A 20,417-nucleotide genomic window follows, 5' to 3' on the forward strand; every position below is an offset into this window, starting at 1 on the left:
AAATTACTGCATCTTCTTTGTTCTCCTCCTAAGTCGAGCACCCATAAGCAAGGACAGGCTCTCCACTATGTCCTATGGATTGGAACTTTACCTAGATTGTTTTATATACACACATCATTATAAATTTCTACTGGGCGCTATGACATTCAGGCATGAATTCCAAAATAGAAACACGGGAACCTCTAACTATCCTTATTTAAGCTACCCTTAATCAATGAAAAGCATGTACAACATTTTAAACTATACAGTAGCAGCAATGCAGGGCTCTGTGGCTTGGTAGTCAAGCACAGAGTTTTACATTTTTATTAGAACAAGCAACGAACAAAAAAACTGATGCACTTTAATTAACTTAAAGAGAGTGGGGGGTTTGCTGAAGTCCGAAAATAGGGGGTCTGAAGGTATATACCGGAGTGCGGGAGGCTTTTCTCCTCCATTTCCTAAGCCTCAGTGTCTGAATGACACTGCAGAGGATCGCAATAACTAGTAGTGGTTCTACAATGTAGGAACGGGAATACCAGGTGATGAACTTGTCACACCAGGTTGGTGTATCGGTTGCTGTCTCTGGGTGCAGTGTATGTCAGGGATGGGAAGCATTCATGGCCTGTGGGGTAGGGGTCAGGGGGGTCGTGTCCACATGCAACTGTAGGGATCCCGCAAAGATCCAAATGTAGACCATGATGTCTGTCTTCATGTTCTCTTCTTTCTTCCGTGGTCTTCCTGTGGCTTCTGTGGTTCTGGATTTCTGTGGACACAAGCATAATACCTGTTATTATCTTGCTTAAGATCTCGTATGTCTGTCTGTCTCTCCTTTATTATTAATTACCCATTGTAATTGGTCACCATATGTGACTCCCTCATTTTCTTTTGAACCAAATATTTGGGACAAGACATCCGAGAAGAAAATACTGTCACAGCGCGAGCAGTCTCGCAGCCTGCGCGATCAATGCGGGGAGTGTACCATCCCAGTGTTTGCAGATGTAAATAGCATATGAAGAGCAACCTAAGGGCCGGCGGTAAACAAACAAGAGTTTTGAACCAAAAGTTCCGAATGGGGTGCGTATGGGCCGTGGCGGGTAAGAACGGGTGGAATTCCCGGGTAGGCCGGTGACCAGTGCCGTTTCTCCACTGCCTAAATGACCGGACAAGAACGGAAAGAATTTGCATTCGCCGTGGATGCTGCCTCGTATGAATACCTTTGAATCAGGAGAGTAGCTATGATCGGTTGTCTGCTGACAAACGTGTTCCATTAACTGCCAGGGGGCATTAAAAGAGTGGTGGCGTGAGGCCATGAAAACTTTAAGTGCACAAACAGCATTTAACATTCACAATACCAAACATTTAACGTAACATAACAGAAATTGTGCAGGTTCCATCAGAAAGGACACCGTAAAGCTCCATCAGTTCCTTTTTACCATCATCTGGACACCTCATTACTCTATAGCGAACAGAGTTGCAAAAGGGCTCGTCTGGTGGGATTCAGACTCTAAGTCATCATCTTCTCCCGGTTGCCATACTCGTGACTGGAGTAGTTGTGCAAAAGCTGCTTGGTGCGAATTGGGGTCCATCGCATCATTCCAGATGAGTCTGAACGAATTGTCTTGGTTCCAGTGTTTCGTCTCGAGGTTGGAGGTGGTGGGGGGCAATCCATCATCGTCGGGCGGTGGGTCTGGATCAGGGGCTTTAATGTATGTGGTCTCGAAGGGGTCACTGGAATCTTGCTCGGAGTCGCTGGGAGTGGGGCCTGGTGCAGGGGTGTAATCGTGGTGTGGTGTGCTGGGGCTGTCGCTATCGCTGTCTCTGTCGCTGCTGGTTGGAGGAAGGGAGAGGCGGAATTGTGCCTCCAGGGGTGGAGTTGACATAGTGTGTGAAGATGGGCTGGACTGGTGGGGGGAGGGTAGGAATAGGTCGTTTGTGGGCGGGGCATGTTCATCTGCTGCTGCAAGTGAGATGTGGTGTGAATGGTTGTTCTGCGAGCCATAAGACTTGAGCTGGTTTATGTGGCAACATCGGGATTGGGATAGGTGATCTTATATACGGAGGGGCTGACTTTATTAGAAATGGATTAGGGTCCTGCAAATTTGGGGGAGAGGAATGAACTGGGGTTGTATAGGGCTAGCATGACCTGCTGCCCGACTACAAACTCTGTGGCGTGTACTGTCTTGTCGAAGCAAACTTTACGTTGCTTCGTGCGTATCCCAAGCCTAATAGCTGGGGCGAGCTGGGCTGCTTTTACATTCTCGATAATCTGTTATGCTGCTTTCTCATGGGTGAGGACGGTGACTGCGTAGCTGGCTAAATCGAGTACTAACAAATACTCTGTCCCTTTCATGGGTCATCCGGTCATGAGGGTGTGGAGGGTGTATCCTGTCGACGTGGATACCGTATTTCTTATGAACATTAGTGCAAAGGGGAGAACTGTGTCCCAGGTGCTATTGTGTTGTTGCACCATTTTTCTTCGAGTTGCTTAAAAGTCCTGTTCATTCTCTCAACAATGCCGCTTGACTGGGGGTTGTATGCAATGTGGAATTTTTGTTTAATTCCGAAAATTGTAAGGACGTTTTTCATCACTCGTCCTGTAAAATGGGAGCCTTGGTCGGACTCTATACTGCGTGGAAGTCCCCATCTTGTAAAGATGTGCTGAGTGAGGATTTTGACTGTCATTTTAGCTGTGTTTGTTCTGGATGGAAAACATTCCACCCATTTTGTGAAGGTGTCGATGACCACCAACACATACTTAAAACCATGCAGTGGGGGTAGGGGTCCTATATAATCAACTTGCAAGTTCGTCCAGGGGCCATTAACAGGGCAGGTGTGACTAAGCTGATCTTTCCTTGCGTTTCTGTCCAGATTAAACAGTTTTCAATGTAGTGCTCTACATTGGCTTTTAAATCGGGCCACCAGCAGAGAGGTCTGAGGTGGGCGAGGGTTGCTTCTCTGCCCTGATGTCCATGGTTGTCATGGAATTGACAAATAATTTGGTTTCTGTCCTGACTGGGGACTACATAAATACCTTCTTTTAAAATCACACCGTCATGTGTTGTCAACGTGTTTCTGTATTTATCGTAGGGGGCTGGGAAGTTGCCTTTTAAAATTTCCCTGAGCTTTGCGTCTTCTTTTGGGCCTGTGCTAAATCCTGAATTTTGGTCTGTGAGACCTGAACCTTGTGTACTGGGGCACTCTTGGAGGATTCCAAAAGTGACCGCGCGGGGGGGGGGGGGGGGGGGGGGGGGGGGGGGGAGAACGATGGTGGCTACGAACTTTAATGATCCCATATTTCCGATCTTTGGCTGTCCTTAGAATATGCTGGAGTAATGGGGCTGAGGATAAGGGTTTTCCATCTGCGGAAACGAATCCTCTAGATTCCCACAGAGGTAGGAATTCTGTCAAACTATTACAGACATATAGACTGTCGGAATATATGTCGGCTGGGGTTGGGAATGAGTCGGGGTGCTCTACAATATACGCTATGGCTGCTAGTTCTTCTGCCTGTAAGCCTAAATGTCCGGGCAATTTCAAAGATATCTCCTCTAACGCGCGTCCCTGCTCGTCCTCTACATATATATCACAACTGGTAATCCTTTTTCCGTTCAAAATTGTGGAGGAGCCATCCACATAAATCCTAAGGGGTGCGCCTATGTCTGTGGGCTGGGGTCTCTAGTGTGTCGTTCCTGGTTTCGGGGGAGCTGCCTTGGGTATTGTGCCTTGTGGTTATTATTTCACATTCATGTGGGGTGCCGGCCTAGTGTAAATTGTCTGCGAGGAAAGTGTGTGTTTTGGTCCTCTTGACTGTTATGTCCCATCCCTGTAAGAGAAGGGTCTATTGGGCGGCGTGAATTTGGCTGAATGTGCCGTCCTTTAATCAAATAGGAGTTGTGTTGGGGTGTGCTCAATTAAAGTGGTGATGGGGTTGAGTCCTGCAATGTATGCAAAGTATTGAACTGCCCAAAAAACTGTGAGCAGGTGCCTTTCGCAGGCAGAAAATTCTTGCTTGACTGGATCAAGTACTCATGAGGTGTATGCAACGGGGCCTAAACGGTCATATCTTTCTTGGCGGAGCACGGCTGAAAGGGTTCGGTCAGTGCTTGCAACTTCAATTGCGTATGGGGATAGTGGATCTGGGATCTGTAATGCCGGGGCTGTGCTGAGGGCTCTTTTTAATGCATCCACGGCAGCCGTGTGCTGTGGAAGCCATTCCCATGGTGCTTGCTTCTTTCGGAGTTCGGAGAGGGGCGCTGCCTTTGTGGCAAATCCGTCAATGTGATTCCTACAGTAGCCAACCAGTCCTAGAAATGACCGAAGGGCTGTAACATTATGGAGCAGGGGTAATTTGACGATCGAGTAGCTTCTTTTCTGCTCGATCTCGCGTTTGCCATGTGTGATCACTGTTCCTAAGTAAATCACTTTTTCCTGTAAAATCTGGGCCTTTTTGGGATTCACTTTACAGCCTGTTTGTTGAAGGAGTCCTACTAGTTCGTCGAGAAGCAAAATGTGCTCTTTCTTAGTGTCTGTCTGTAGAAGCAAGTCATCTACATACTGGACAAGGCAATCGAGTCGGGAAAATTTGCTAAACCATTCGCCAGCTGTCGGTGGAAAATGCAGGGGAAGTTGTGGAAGCCTTGTGGAAGGCATGTCCACGTGTATTGCTGTCCCTAAAAGGCGAAAGCAAATTTATATTGGCAAGCTTTATCCAATGGAATGGACCAAAAGCCGTTTCCAGTGTCCAAAAACTAAAGAAATTTTGACTGGAGTCCCTGTTTGAGCATTGTCTCGGGACACGTGGCTATGGTGGGGGCTGCTGCTGGGGTTACTTTGTTTAGTGCCCAATAATCGATGGTCAGTCGCCATGATCCATCGGGTTTCCTGACAGGCCAAATTGGGCATTATTCGTTGAGGCTACTGATCGAAGTACGCCTTGGTCAAGCAGACTCTGTATCACCTTTGAGATTTCTCCCTCTGCTTCTTGGGGGAAACCGTACTGCTTTTGGGGTCTGGGATCGGGACCTATAATGTTCACTAAGTGAGCGATCTTGCCACAGTCGTGCTTGTGCTGGGCAAAAGCTGCTTCGTGTCGCTGCAGAACTTCCCTAACTTCTTTATTCTGACATGGCTCGAGGGTCGAAACAGAAGTCTCCTACTGCGCTAATTCTATTTTCATAGTCTCCAACTGTGAGCGTGGCGGGGCTCGTGCGGCCTTAGTCATTCTCCGCACACATTTGCTTACTGGGTCGAATGATAGATTGTGGGAGCTCATAAAATCAATACCTAAAATATGTTCGGCTGTCTGGGGTAGATCGACCAGAACTACGGGGTGTTTGGTTTTAATGTTCCCTATCTGAATCGCTACAGGAGCTGTGATGTGTCCCTGCTGTAAGTGCCCTGTAAAACCGCTGAGAGTAATGGTGTCTGTGGTGGGCCATGTGCCTCGCTGAAACATTGTGGAGCAATTGAGCGTGGTGCGGGACCCTCCTGTGTCCCAAAGAAATTCCGCAGGGTGTCCCCGGACTGTGCCTGCCACTACCGGTCTCCCGGACTTGTCCCAAAGGGTGTCGTAGATCCAAGTTGGGGAGTCCGAACACCGTCAATCGGTGCCATTCATATCTGCGTTATCATAACTGGTGCTAACACTGTGAATTAGCTTTGCCCTATTCTTATTCAGGGTGCCTGTCTGCTGGTTTCGCTGCTGCTCCTGAGGCGCATTGCACTCTCGTGCATAGTGTCCTAATTGTCCGCAATTGTAAGATTCTTGGGATTTAGGCTGCTGTGGGCCGTTTCTTCCCTCATTTACCCATGCGGGGTTCTGGTGCGTCCTAACTGGATGCATGTTAGCATCTGCCTGCTCTTCCTCTGCTTTACCGTAAGCTGATTTTCCCTGCATGGACTGTTCCAAAGCGCGGGACAGTCTCTTTAAAACCCATTTCTCGTTGTGGGCCATGTCTGAGGGGTCATAATTTACGCAAGCTCTCTGTCCTGCTTCTGTCGCATGAGAGACTAGGATTCGAGTCCATTTGGCCATATTGTCTGGGCTCAAATGGGCGAGGGCTAACTCTCCGAATACCGCTGTGAAATGAATCCAAAGCATCCAGGAAACGCTGTGGGGTACTCTGTCTTTTTCTGCCCACATGTGTTTAGGCCTTCTACGGGGTCTCCTTTGTTATAGCCGATCGCATCTAGGATCGCTGCATGCATTTCTCGGAGTGTGCATTCTGTCGGTACGAAGGGCTGGCACGACTGAGGGGGTCGAGGCTCAAAACATGCTCTCTTTCATCCAGGCCGCGCATGGTCGCCTGTTGTTTTACTCTTGTGAAATAATGGTGTGGGTCCGCTGTGGGTAGGAATGGTGTAATCTTATCGCACGCGTCTCTTAATTGAGTGACGGTTAATGGGGTGGTGTATAGAAAATCTGGGTTTCCTTCCACTGTGGCCCTGCGCTGTGTGGTTACAGGGTTCATAGGATTGTGTTCTGCCTATGCAGTCGGGGGTGGGGGTGCTTTCCTTTTCTGTGGTATGTCCTGCGTACATGTGCCATGTACATATCTATGGGCAGTCTCACTTAACTCCTGCCAATCGGGGCCATTTTCTTGGTCTAATTGAGGTCCAAACGTCCATTTTGTACATAAAGCAGAGATTGCAGGTCTGCAATTTACTTCCGGCATTTTGCGTGATCTATCAAGCTCTGCCTTTGTTCCATCGTGGAAGTGTGGAGTGCTCGTAGGGCTGCTTTTAAATTGTTACATTGTTTCTGTAACTGCTCAACTTGGTGTTCTGCTTCCTCTCTTACCAACACCGCGCATTGCGTGGCTTGGTAGGCCTTATATTGCGACTGAAAGCTGCTTAAATGGGCGAGACAAGATTGGTTTGCTTGTTTGACATCCTCCATCTCCTTGTCCTTCACCACTAACTGCTCTCTCAGTTCCCTGTTTTCTTTCTCATATTCACTCACGTCTCCCTCACTATTCTTATCTCTCTCTTCAATCTCTTTGCGGAGCATCCTCACGACCTCCTCTGTGCCTCCCAATTGTGCCAAGCAGGACATGATTGCAATCGGCTTACGAACTTTTCCTAAGCTCTTCTTATGGATCTCTGTCAGGTTCTCCCACCAAGTATGCCCTATACTTCCGGGACCTGTTTCATCATTCGCACAAAATTCACCCCAAACATTCATTCCCTTTGAGATATTTTCTAATCTCCTTTTCCCATACGGGACACTGTCCTATTCAACTGGTCGCTGCGACCTCGAATTCCTGGGGGTTCATAAGGCGTTCCATTGCCTTCATTGCCATTTCTATCGCTATCTCAGGGGTTTCTACCGTATTTGGAACAGGGGGGAATAAAGTGGTGATGTAAACACTGGTACGGTTTATGCTATTTTCCGGCCTACAAAACTCCCGACAGTTTTACACAATAAAATCTCTCAGGTTTACCTTATATCCCTCTTAGTATGCATGCAAATAACACACTTCCGAATTTTGGTGGTTTGATCAGTATTGGTCTTACGCTTGTGGTTTTTCTTTTTCCAGTTGGATTCTAATTCAAATTTGGGTTCTCTTGGAATGACAAAGTCACTTCTAGGTTGAGTCCCATCAGATGTCGCCAGTAATGTTGCTCTGTTTACTTGCTATAAATATAGCAGTCAATATGGTCGCCTTCCTTAATCCTAATTATGTTTACACTTAGACTCGCTAGGTATCTCTCGATACCGACACATGGTTCAAACCCAAATACTGATCAAAGAGCCAATACACTAGTTAGTTAGTTCAAAGTCAATACTATTTATTTACACACACAGTAAGAGCTACTCATGCACAAAGTACTACAAACTGAACTATCTCTAACGCTAACACCTATACTTAACTTCGGGTGCCCACTCAGTCAGAGGAATGGCTGTTGTTCGGATCTGAGGCTTTTGGGTTCGAAGAGGTACAGGAGAACAGCTAAGGTCGTCCATCTGGTAGCGAGCTTTGACCTTGAACTTACTTGCTTCTGGTGATGCTGGTGGACGGGTCTCTCCGCTTTGAGAGCCAAGTCCAAGAGAGCGAATCTCTCGTGGGGGTTCCTTCTTGTACCCGGAGCGGCTTTGCACGCTTTTAGGTGGGCCTTAAACTTGGCCCCAATTAATTGGGCCGCTTCTCGATCATTGCTATCGATCTTGTCCAGTAAAGGCGTGGGTGCCCTGATGGCTGAGCATGTCTTAGGTGGCCATTGGCCTTGCTTTGTTTGTGTCTTTCTGGCGCCGGGATGTCTGCAACAGTATCAACTACTTGAGTGTTAGTCCTTTGTTTCCCGGAGATGGGCCATCAATATTTTGATCGACCCAGAGTTTTGATTCCGTCTGGTAACTGCTTCCCGAATATACATTCAGGCACTGTGCCTGCTTGTTTTCTAGCATTGTCCACGGTTCTCTATATTCTTTGCGAGCGTCTATTTTGTATTCTGGAAGTGGCCATCCAAGATGGTTACACCTTAACCCCCAACTAACCGGCACATCTTTTGATACTAAGGGGCAATTTAGCATGGCCAATCCGCCTAACCTGCACATCTTTGGGCTGTGGGAAAAAGCTGGAGCACCTGGAGGAAGCCCACGCAGACACGGGGAGAACATGCAAACGCCACACAAACATTTACCCAAGGCCAAAATTGAACCCAGGTCCCTGGCACTGAGAGGCAGTAGTGCTAACCACTGTGCCACTGTTCAGATTTCTAGACTTGTTATGCACATGTGACTTCTGTTAGTGTGTTGTAGTGTATTCTAGTTTGACATGGCGGAGATCAGTGCTGAGGCCTCAGCTATTTCCAGTCTCTATCAATGACAGAGTAGGGGCATAATTGTATTTATCTATGTTTGCTGACAACACAAAGGTAGGTGAGAAAATAAAGTTGTGTACACAACAGGAAGAGGTTGCAAGGGATTCTAATCAGATCAAGTGAGTGGCCAAGATGACAGCAGATGGAATACGATGTGGAGAAATATGAAGTTATCCACTTCAGTAGGAAATATAGGGAAACCGCATATTTTTCAATGGCAGGAGATTAGGAATTACTGCCAGAGGGATCTGGGTATCCTTGTTCACAAATCACAGAAAGTTAACATGCAGGTACATGATATACCACCAATTCACAGTGAGACCAAATGAACAAGTGAACAAAAGCTTTATTACACAAAGAACTCGCCTGCCAGTGACTTCTGTACAAAATGAGCGCCACCCACTGGGCGCTGGACTATATACCATCTAGGGGGGGGGGGAGCAGAGCCAGAGGCAGAGCCCGCCGTTATTCCAGCTCAATCCTTAAAGGTAAAAGGTGACACAGGCACCACATCGCCTGCCATCGCCACATTCACCACAGTACAGCAAGCATTTAAGAAAGTAAATTGTGTGTTAGCCTTTATGACAAATTACATTTTATTACAAATGACAAATATGAAGAGTATGAAGTCTTACCACAATTTGATATGATTTCGGTGAGACCACACCTGGAGTACTCTGCACAGTTTTAGTCTACTTGCCGAAGGAAGATATATTTACTCTTGGAGAGAGTGCAACAAAGGTTCACCAGTCTGATTCCTTTGGCAAAAAGACTGTCCAATGAGGACACTCTGAGTGGGCTATATTCCCTTGAGTTTAGAAGAATGAATGCTAATCTTGTTGAGAGGATAGATGCCAGTAGGATGCTTCCCTGGCAGTTTAAAACGAGGGGTCACGGTCTCAGAATAAGGGGCTGCCATTCGGATGAGGAGAAATTTCCTCACTCAAAGTTCTGAATCTTTGGAATTTTCCAACCCAGAGTAGTGCGGATGCGCAGTCGTGGAGTATATTCAAGATTGGGGTTGATAGTTTTTTTGGATATTAATGGGGTTGATAGTTTGTTTAGATATTAAGGGAATCAAGTGATCTTGGGGTTAGGATGAGAAGTAGAGTAGAAGATTAGCCATGAACTTACTTAATTGTGGAACGGACTCAAAGAGCTGAATGGCCCGAATTTGCTCATGTTCCTTATATTCATAACATACATTTTATACGAATATAGTACTGCTTTGATTTGGTATCTTACCAAGTCTTCTGGGATTCAAGACAGCAAGACATTAAGAGTTGCAGAGGTTCCCATACAATGAATATTGAGATATTTTTAGCTACATTTTTAATGTAATACTGCCAGGAGTTCAAAAGAAAACTACTCACTGTAATACTGATAAAGCTATTGTTCAGCACATGGGAGGAGGAGAAAAACAATCCTTGTGCATCATTACGAGCAGATTGCTGATATGAAGAGATTTGGGATGGTGGCGCAATAGGGAGATATTGGTGATGGGATGTGACATGGAGAGGTGCATCCAGACAGCAGGGAGGGTGTACGGGGTGAAATATGCAGCTGGGCATGGTGGGGAGGTGAATGATAGGAATGCCGGGTGCTAGCAAATGGGAGAGGGGGAACAATGGTGGGGATTGGGGAGGATTGTGGTGGCTCGGAATAAAGGCGGTGATGACTGGGGCTGGGTACATGTGCGGAGCTGTAATTTGTAGAAGCCTATGGGCTGGATTCCCTCGCCCGCTGCAAGAACGCCATGGGCGAGCCGCGTAGAATGGAAAAATCCATTGAATTTGGGCGGGATTCTCCGGTCACTGGGCAAACGCAGTCGGCAAATCCCGCCCAATATGTTTCAATGAGGTTACCTCTCGTTCTTCTGAACTCAAGGGAATATCGGCCTGTAGCTCACTCAGACTGTCTCCATTGGACAGTCTTCTTGACTGTGTGATTTTGATTTGGTGCTTGGGAAGCACTTCTAATATAAATGTAATTTATATTTCATCAGTTGTCTCTGATCTCAAAGTCAGTGCACAAAGAATATAGAAATGCTGTCAATTTTACAGCCCAATTCATTAATTACCTTCTAGATTTGAAGCTGCTTTGCATTATTAGGGCAATTGTTGCATTTTCATCCACAGCACTTGCATCTAACATTAATAAATGGAGATATTCAGCAATGATATTTTCTGCTTTTGTTAATATTATGCGGTAAACAGAGAAACAAAGGGCACTTCAATTTTCTCATAAATAATTAACCACACAAAAAAAACATTTCTTGTTATGTTTTTCAAAAACACCTCACAGTATTTCACACACAATTATATTGATGGTTGGTATCCTGGCTCTTACTTTGCACACAGGAGGGTTTTTGCATAAAGAAATGAAATAGTGATATTGGTTGAGGCAGGAATGTTGGCGAGAACATTGGGAGATCATGTTTTGGGATCATTTACATCCTCAGTCCAGCACTGGATGTCAGCCTAGATTATGAGCTCATGTGCTGAAATGGGATTTGAAACTATAACCCTCTGGTTCAAAATTGAGAAGCAACGATTTAAGTTAATTTGACGTAACTACATGATTGCAGGCAGCAATGGGAGGAGGGGATAGATTTTTCTGTTATAGAGTTGACTACTATGGACAACAATATAATTGCTGAGAACTAATGGTTTAAAATGAGCACATTTCTCTCATATCTATTGATGATTTATAACCCTCATTATTCATCTGAAATTGGTCTCGAAAATACATTGAGAAAAGTGAACAAATTTTATTTTTTGCCAAATTAGTTCTTTGAACATGTACCAATTTAATTGTAAAGTTTTGGTACATACTGCCACTTCGCAAATTAGCGAGCAGTTTTTAAATCGTGTTGGATTGAGTATGGTTCAATTTTATATTTCCACCATGACATACATTGTGCTATCTTAAGGTCGAGTTGTAAGTATCTATTTAATCTATTATTGTCTCCTTAGAGGGTTAAATGAAGATTTATATACTTGCCTGTGAAACTGATACTTGGGGCTGGACTTTGGCCACCAAGGCAGCTGGGAGTTCCAGTTGGGAACGGGGATCGGCCTCATTAAAAAATACCCCAAATAATGAGATTTTCACACTTGGGTTGTAGAGGGGGGGAGAAAAAGAGTTTGGCCTGTTGACCCCAGAAGCAGAGTGTGGGCATCGCATGAGTAGGCAAATGCCAATGCAGGCTGATTAGGAGGCCTAACTCAGATATCTGGGACTTTGTCCCAGTTGATTTTGAAGACTTTAGACTCTCCAGCCATCACCCCCTCCTCCATTGCCCCTTAACATCCCATGCCAATCCATAGCCACTTCCCCAATATCCACCATGGGCAGACCGGAGGATGACGGTGGCATAGTGGTTAGCACTACTGACTCACAGCACCTGGGATCCGGCCTTGGTTGACTGTGGAGTTTACACATTCTCCCTGTGTCTGCAGTGTTTCCTCTAGGTGCTCCGGTTTCCTCCCACACTCCAGGTTGGGTGGATTGGCCATGTTAAAATTGCCTTAGTATCCAAAGTTGTGCAGGTTATTGAAAAAAATATTCATAAAAGCATTAAAGCTATTAAATCTCCTCAAGTCATTAATCTTTCATAAAAACACATATGTTCAAATTCCTTTTTAATAGACTCTTTAAACTGTCGATCAAACTCAAACTTCAGAACACCCTGCTGAGATAACTGTGGCTTTTAACACTCAGCTAAACAGTCATGATAAATATCCCTTGAGAGGGGGAATCACCAACATGGGCGGGATTCTCTAACCCTCCGCCGGGTCGGAGAATCCCCGGGGAGCGGCGTGAATCCCGCCCTGCAGCTCCGATGCGAGCTGTCGCATTCTCTGGCGCCGGTTTTCGGGCGGGGCGGGATCACGCCATGCCGGTTTTGGGCCATTGGCAGCTGCCCCCCGGCAATTCCCCGGGCCCCTATAGGCCGAGCAGCTGTCGATTTCTGGCCAGTCCCGGGGGGGGGGGGGGGGGGGGGGGGGCCACGGTGGCCTGGCCCGCGATCGGGGGCCACCGATCTGCGGGCAGGCCTGTCCCGTGGGTCCACTCCTTCCTTCCGCGCCAGCCCCTGTAGGGCTCCGCCATGGCTGACGCGGAGAAGATACCCCCCCCCCTGCGCATGCGCCAGAAAATGCCGGGCGGTCTGCGCATGCGCTAAACCACGCCGGCGGTTCTGAGTATCCACTAACTCACACAGTCCCTTTGGCGCTGGCTGGCGTGGTGCCAAACTCTCCGGCGCCAGCCTCGCCCCCGGAAGTGCAAATAATTCCGCAACTTCTGGTTGGCCCGACGCTGGAGTGGTTCGCGCCATTCTTGGCGCCGGCGTCGGGCCAAATCGTCAATTGCGATGAATCCCGCCCCATATATTGAAACTGTTCAAGCAGATGCTACACCAGCTGGTTTGTCAATTAAACCAGTCTAGGATTTTTTGAACAATTTAAGACTAAAGAGCAGGGGATTTGAAACAAAGGTCAGATTATGCCAAACCTTTGATGGCTCCCACACTGCGAGTTAAAGCCCTTACAACATCCAAAATATGATCTGTTTGAACTCGGAATGAAGTTCAAAAGGCCCTACTCAGTTCTGATGACCTACATCTATCCCCTTTCCCCTACCAACAAAAACGTAATCTATCAGCAATGGGGATGGGAGTTCTGCATCTGGGTCCCATTCGTCATTTCTAAATATCTTCAAAGTCTTCCTGACTCCTGTGAAAATCCAATCCTTAATCTTAACTTATTTTGCTTTGGATCTTCCATTATCATAGGTATACCAATAAAGGTTTTTTTTGTGTCTGTTTCACATAGTAATTGGATGCTGTAATCTACCAGATTTATACAATTTTTCATGCGGCAATTACACCAGTTTAAATGAGTTCCAAGAAGTCCAGTCAGATTCTGGTATTTAGGTTGGATAGGTGCAATTACTGTTTAGCCCTCAACGTTGAATTGGTTTCTATATAATAGTATTGGCGGTGATTAGTTTGTAGCTCTTTTATTGAACCTGGGAAAAAACTGGAATCCAGTCGACTCAAGGATCTTGCCTTATGTTTAAGTGACCTTTGAACTAGACACAATTATTTGTCTTTCCTCTATCCTGAATTTAACTGCTCGCCTATCTTTCTGCCAGACAAAGACAGAGACTTTCTTTTTTTTGTTAAATAATTTTTATTGAAAAATGTATTTATATAACAACAACGAACAGCAATAAAATACCAACAATAGCAATAACAATAACAGTCATAAACATTCGCCCAACCTCAATGAACAACAAAACATATTAACAACAAATTAAATTAACACAATATTAAGTTAAATAACCATAGAAAAAATAAAGAACCCTTGTGCTGATCCTCTCAGGGCAAATTTGACCCTCTCCAGTTTTATAAATCCCGCCATGTCACTGATCCAGGTCTCCACACTTGGGGGGCCTCGCATCCTTCCACTGCAGCAAGATCCTCCGCCGGGCTACTAGGGACGCAAAGGCCAGAACACCGGCCTCTTTCGCCTCCTGCACTCCCGGCTCCGCCGCAACTCCAAACATCGCGAGTCCCCAACCTGGTTTGACCCTGGATCCAACCACCCTCGACACCGTCCTCGCCACCCCCTTCCAGAATTCATCCAGTGCCGGGCATGCCCAGAACATATGGGCATGATTCGCTGGACTCCCCGAACACCTGGTGCACCTGTCCTCACCCCCAAAGAACCTACTCATCCGAGTCACAGACATATGGGCCCGATGCAGCACCTTAAATTGGATGAGACTAAGCCTCACACATGAAGAGTAAGAGTTAACCCTCTCCAAGGCATCCGCCCAAGTCCCATCCTCTATCTGCTCCCCTAGTTCCCCCTCCCATTTAGCCTTCAGCTCCTCCACTGACGACTCCTCCACCTCCTGCATTACCTTATAAATGTCAGACACCTTCCCCTCTCCGACCCACACCCCCGAAAGCACTCTGTCCATCGCCCCCCGCGAGGGCAGCAAAGGAAATTCCTCCACCTGTCGCCTAGCAAACGCCTTTACCTGCAAGTATCTGAACATGTTCCCTTGGGGGAGCCCAAATTTATCTTCCAGTTCCCCAAGGCCCGCAAACCTCCCGCCAATAAACAGGTCCCTCAATTTACTGATGCCCACCCTTTGCCACCCCCTAAATCCCCCATCAGTGTTCCCCGGGATGAACCGATGATTTCCACCTAATGGGGCCTCCATCAAGCCCCTTGTTTCCCCACTATGCCGTCTCCACTGTCCCCAGATTCTTAGGGTCGCCGCCACCACCGGGCTCGTGGTATGCCTCTTAGGAGAGAGCGGCACCCAGGCTCGTACCTCTACAAAACGCCATCTCCATTCTTTTCCACGCCGCCCCCCCCCCCCCCCCCCAATCACCCATTTACGCACCATTGACACATTGGCCGCCCAATAGTACCCCAAAAGGTTGGACAGCGCCAGGCCGCCTCTACCCTCCCTCGCTCCAGAAAAACCCTCTTCACTCTCAGAGTCCCATGCGCCCGCTCAAAATACTACCAATTCCCTCCTCCTGGTCCCCAGGGTGCACCACAAACACCTCACTCTTGCCTAGATTTAGTTTATAGCCTGAAAAGGTCCCAAACTCAGCTAGCAGCTCCATCATCCCTGGCATCCCTCCCACTGGGTCCGCCACATACAGTAGCAGGTCATCGGCATACAACGACACCCTATGTTCCTCCCCACCCCACACCAAACCCCTCCACCTTCCTGAATCCCTCAACGCATCGCCAACGGTTCGATTGCCAATGCAAACAACAAGGGGGACAGGGGGCAACCCTGCCTGGACCCTCAGTAAAGCCGGAAGTACTCCGACCTCCTCCCATTCGTGGCCACACAAGCCATAGGGGCCTCATACAGTAGCCTCACCCAGCTAATAAACCCTTCACCAAATCCAAACCTCCCCAACACCTCCCATAAGTACCCCCACTCTATCGAAGGCCTTCTCCGCAACCAGCGCCACCATTATCTCAGCCTCCCCCTCAATCGCCGGCATCATGATGACATTCAACAACCTCCGCACATTCGTGTTCAGCTGCCTTCCCTTAACAAAACCTGTCTGGTCCTCGTGTATAACCCCTGGCACACAGTCCTCTATCCTGGTGGCCAGGATCTTTGCCAGCACCTTGGCATCCACATTAAGGAGAGATATGGACCTGTACGAACCACACTGCTGGGGGTCCTTGTCCCTCTTTAAGATTAAAGAAATCAGCGCCCGCGACATCGTCGGGGGCAAAGTCCCCCCCTCCCATGCCTCATTAAGTGTCCGCACCAACAGGGGGCCCACTAGGTCCACAAACTTTTTATAAAACTCTACCGGGAACCCATCCGGGCCGGCGCCTTCCCTGACTGCATCTGCCCGATCCCCTTAACCAGCTCCTCCAGCTCAATCGGCGCCCCCAACCCCTCCACCTGCTCCTCCTGCACCTTCGGGAAAGATAATCCGTCGAGAAAACTCTCCATTCCCCTCCTCTCCACCATTGGCTCTGACCGGTACAGTTCCCCGTAAAAGTCCTTGAAGACCTCATTCGCCTCTACCCCCTTCCGCACCACATTCCCACTCTTATCTCTCACTCCAGCAACTTCCCTAGCCTCATCCCGCTTGCGGAGCTGATAAGCCAGCATCCTACTCGCCTTTTCACCATGTTCATACACTGCCCGTTGTGCCTTCCTCCACTGTGCCTCCGCCTTTCTAGTGGTCAACAAATCAAATTTAGCCTGTAGGCTGCGCCTCTCCCCCAACAATCCCTCCTCTGGTGCCTCCGCGTACCTCCTATCTACCTCCAGGATCTTCCCCTCCAGTCTCTCCCTCTCACTCCTCTCACTCCTCTCCCTGTGTGCCCGGATGGATATCAGCTCCCCACGAATCACTGCCTTCAGGGCTTCCCAGACCATCCCCACCCGGACCTTCCCCGTATTATTCGCCTCGAGGTACCCCTCAATACTTGCCCAGACCCTCCTGCACACCTCCTCCTCCGCCAACAACCCCACATCCAACCGCCACAACGGGCGCTGGTCCCGCACCTCCCCCATCTCCAAATCCATCCAATCCGGAGCGTGGTCGGAGATTGCAATGGCCGAATACTCGGCCTCCTCCACTCTCGGAATCAGTCCCCTACTCACCACGAAGAAGTCTATCCGAGAATAAACCCTATGTACATGGGAGAAAAAGGAATACTCCCGTGCCCTCGGCCTCACAAACCTCCGTGGATCCACCCCTCCCATCTGGTCCATAAACCCCCTCAGCACCTTGGCCGCCGCCGGCCTCCTACCCGTCCTTGAACTGGACCGATCCAGTGAAGGATCCAACACCGTATTGAAGTCCCCACCCATAATCAGACCTCCCACCTCTCAATCCGGGACACGTCCCAGCATACGCCTCATAAAGCCCACATCATCCCAATTTGGGGCATACACATTAACAAGTACCACCTTCTCGCCCTGTAGCCTGCCCCTTACCATAACATACCTACCCCCCTTATCCGCCACCACCTCAGATGCCTCAAATGACACATTTTTCCCCACCAGAATCGCCACCCCCCGGTTCTTCACATCCAACCCGGAGTGAGAAACCTGCCCCACCCACCCCTTCCTCAGATGGACCTAGTCCGCCACCTTCAGGTGGGTCTCCTGAAGCATTGCCACATCTGCCTTTAGCCCCCTCAGATGAGCAAGTACCCTAGACTGCTTCACCGGCCCATTCAGTCCTCTCACATTCCAGGTGACCAACCGGATCAGAGGGCATCTCACCCCCCCTCCCCCACCGACTAGCCATAGCCCGTCGACTGCCCGCCCCAGGCCAGCACTCCCCGCCCGACCCAGTCCCCACGGCGACAGCACCTCACCTCTGTCCCCCCGGCCCACACCAGTTCCTTCCTGACCCTGCCAGCAGCAACCCGGCATTCCCCTTTCCCCCCCCACCCAGGCTAGGAACCCTCCTAGCTGCGACCCATCCTCCATTGTACTTCCGTGGGTCAGCTAACTTCTGCTGACCCCGGAAACTCCTGCCAAAACCCGACCCCTCCCAAAGTGGGATCGTCCCCCTCCTGTCACTCCTCAAGGCACCGCTCCAGCGCGGGAAGGAGCCAGTAAAGGCCCCCCCCCCGCCATCTCCAGCCCCACAACGCGGGAAACCAGAGGAAAGCCCGCGCTTTCGCACTGCCCCACCACACCCTACTGACGCAGCTCCCAGCCCCACCCCATACCCCCAACCCCATACAGAATACAACAAACCCCCAACCCCCCCCCCGCGCAAAATACAAAACTCAAACCATGCCCCCCCCAACAGAAAACAGAACAAAACCCAAATAAATAACCATATCAAAATTACAAAAGTACAGAAAAAACACAGCAACAGCAGAAACCAGCAATAAAACATTACAACCGACCCCGCAACCCCCAACCCCTAGTTCGAGTCCAGCTTCTCCATCTGCACAAAGGCCCACGCCTCCTCCGGGGAATCAAAATAGTAATGCCGCTCCAAATAAGTTACCCACAAGCGCGCAGGCTGCAACATTCCAAATTTTATTTTCTTCTTATGGAGCACCTCCTTCGTCCGATTAAACCCGGACCGCCGCTTAGCCACCTCCGCACTCCAATCCTGGTAGATCCGTACTACCGCATTCTCCCAATTGCTGCTCTTCACCTTCTTGGCCCAGCGCAGCACACACTCCCGATCACTGAACCGGTGGAACCTCACCGGCACCGCTCATGGGGGTTCATTCTCCTTGGGCCTCCTGGCCAGTAGTCTGTGGGCTCCCTCCAGCTCCAGACTGAAAGACTCTGTCCCCACCAACGTATTCAGCATCCTGGCCACGTAGGTTGTCAGATCCGACCCCTCCAGACCCTCCGCAAGGCCCAAGATCCTCAGATTCTTCCGCCTCATGCGGAGATCAAGCTCCTCGAAGCGGTCTTGCCACTTCTTATGGAGTGCCTCGTGCCCCTCCACCTTACTCACGAGGACCACGGCCTCCTCCTCTCGTTCAGCGGCCTGCTGCTGCAACGCCTGGATGGCAGCACCCTGGGTCGTCTGGATCTCCAAAAGCTTTTTGTTTGTTTCCTGCAGAGAGCTCAGCAGCTCAGCCTTAAAATCTGCAAAACAGTGCAGAAGAGCAGCTTGCTGCTCCTGCGCCCACAGCCTCCACTCCTCTGGTGCTCCGCCGGCCGCCATTTTGAAATCCTTCCCCCGTTTTCTCTGGGGAGCTGCTGCCGTTTTTTTCCGCGTTCCACTCCAAGTTCGATGCATTAAATGTGGAGAAAGTTGATCAGCACACCTTCTCCCACCCGGAGACGTTGAAGAAACTCCGTTTTGGGCTCTACAAAGAGCCGAAAAGTCCGTTTAAATCGGGAGCTCCCAAATGCGCGGCTTACTACGTCATCGCCGCCACCGGAAGTAGACAAAGACTTTCTAGTGAACTTTACCAGCATCGACTAAAATTCAGTTACCAGAATGATAAACCCTGACTACCTACCCAAAGTCATCTCCTCTTGTACAGTTATAAATGGAATTAGTTAATTTTGTGTGATAATGATGCATTAGCTAAATGCAGTGAAATTACATTATTACTTTATGTTCTTCCTCTCCCTTAGGTCTTAAATGAATCCATTCCATCATTGATTATCCAGTTGAAAGAACCCAGTTATAGTGACTTCATCCTAAACATATTGGTAGATCTTGTGGCTTTTAATCAATGCGTCCTAGATAATTCCATTGGAAACCTGAAGGAAATTGCTGAAAATTACCCAAATCTGTTAGGACAAATTGCCAAGATTTTTGGGGTAATTGGCTGTATTAATGAGGTAAGTCCATTTAAACATTTGTCAGTATTATGAAATGTGTTGGTCTTACTTTACTTTTGTAGTGTGCAAATTGATTCAATCCAAAAACCTTGATGGAAATGTTTTTGGTTTTATGTAAAGTACAATGCGAGAGCCATTGTACCCAAGTGTTTTTATTAATAGAAATTGTCAAAGTTAGAATGAGTTATTTGTTAATTTACTTAACCTACACTGCATACAATAAAAAGCACCAATGAGTGCATCCTACTATATCAGTAGAATTCAGTTTGCGCTGCATCGTAGACATTCAATCTTCAGAAGACGAAGAAAATATGTACAAGTGACTTGTAATAGTCATCACTCTGATTTGGGCTACAATGTTACATTCACTTTTTAAAATCTTTACATTTTAAACTAAATCAAAACCAACATCCAAATTCATTCTGGACTTGGATTTTGGAGTTAAGCAGCCCTTTCAGGAAATGACATTTGTTTATCTCATGCAATTTTACTTATCATTAATTTCTCATTGTCATGGCAAATGGTGGATGAGTGCGTGTTATGGTTGAAGCCATTGTGCCTCGCGTTGGGAAGATGTGAAATCTGATGAAAGTCTGAAGCAAATATTCCGTGGGCGGAATCCCTGCGCCGTGTTTTGCAGGGGTAGAGGCGACCCGCCATTGGCCGGTTTTCCTTTGTTTGCACTCTGCGGTGGCTGGAGGGGAGCGGACGTGAGGGTTGCTGCCAGCAGGGCCTGAAGATTCCACTGGTGAGAATGGCCAGAAAGT

General features: G+C 48.2%; 1 protein-coding gene across 4 annotated transcripts in view; it reads left to right on the forward strand.

Annotated features, from left to right (window-relative positions):
- veph1 (ventricular zone expressed PH domain-containing 1) overlaps positions 1-20,417 on the forward strand; it is a 359,761-nt gene that overhangs the window by 130,009 nt on the left and 209,335 nt on the right. For all 4 annotated transcript variants that reach the window (XM_038816020.1, XM_038816021.1, XM_038816022.1 and 1 more), the window contains exon 7: positions 19,441-19,650. In XM_038816020.1, the coding sequence (XP_038671948.1) occupies positions 19,441-19,650 (210 nt within the window). The remainder of the gene's footprint in view (positions 1-19,440; positions 19,651-20,417) is intronic.

Source organism: Scyliorhinus canicula, chromosome 13, assembly GCF_902713615.1.
Source record: "Scyliorhinus canicula chromosome 13, sScyCan1.1, whole genome shotgun sequence".
In the NCBI taxonomy this organism is placed as follows: Eukaryota; Metazoa; Chordata; class Chondrichthyes; order Carcharhiniformes; family Scyliorhinidae; genus Scyliorhinus; species Scyliorhinus canicula.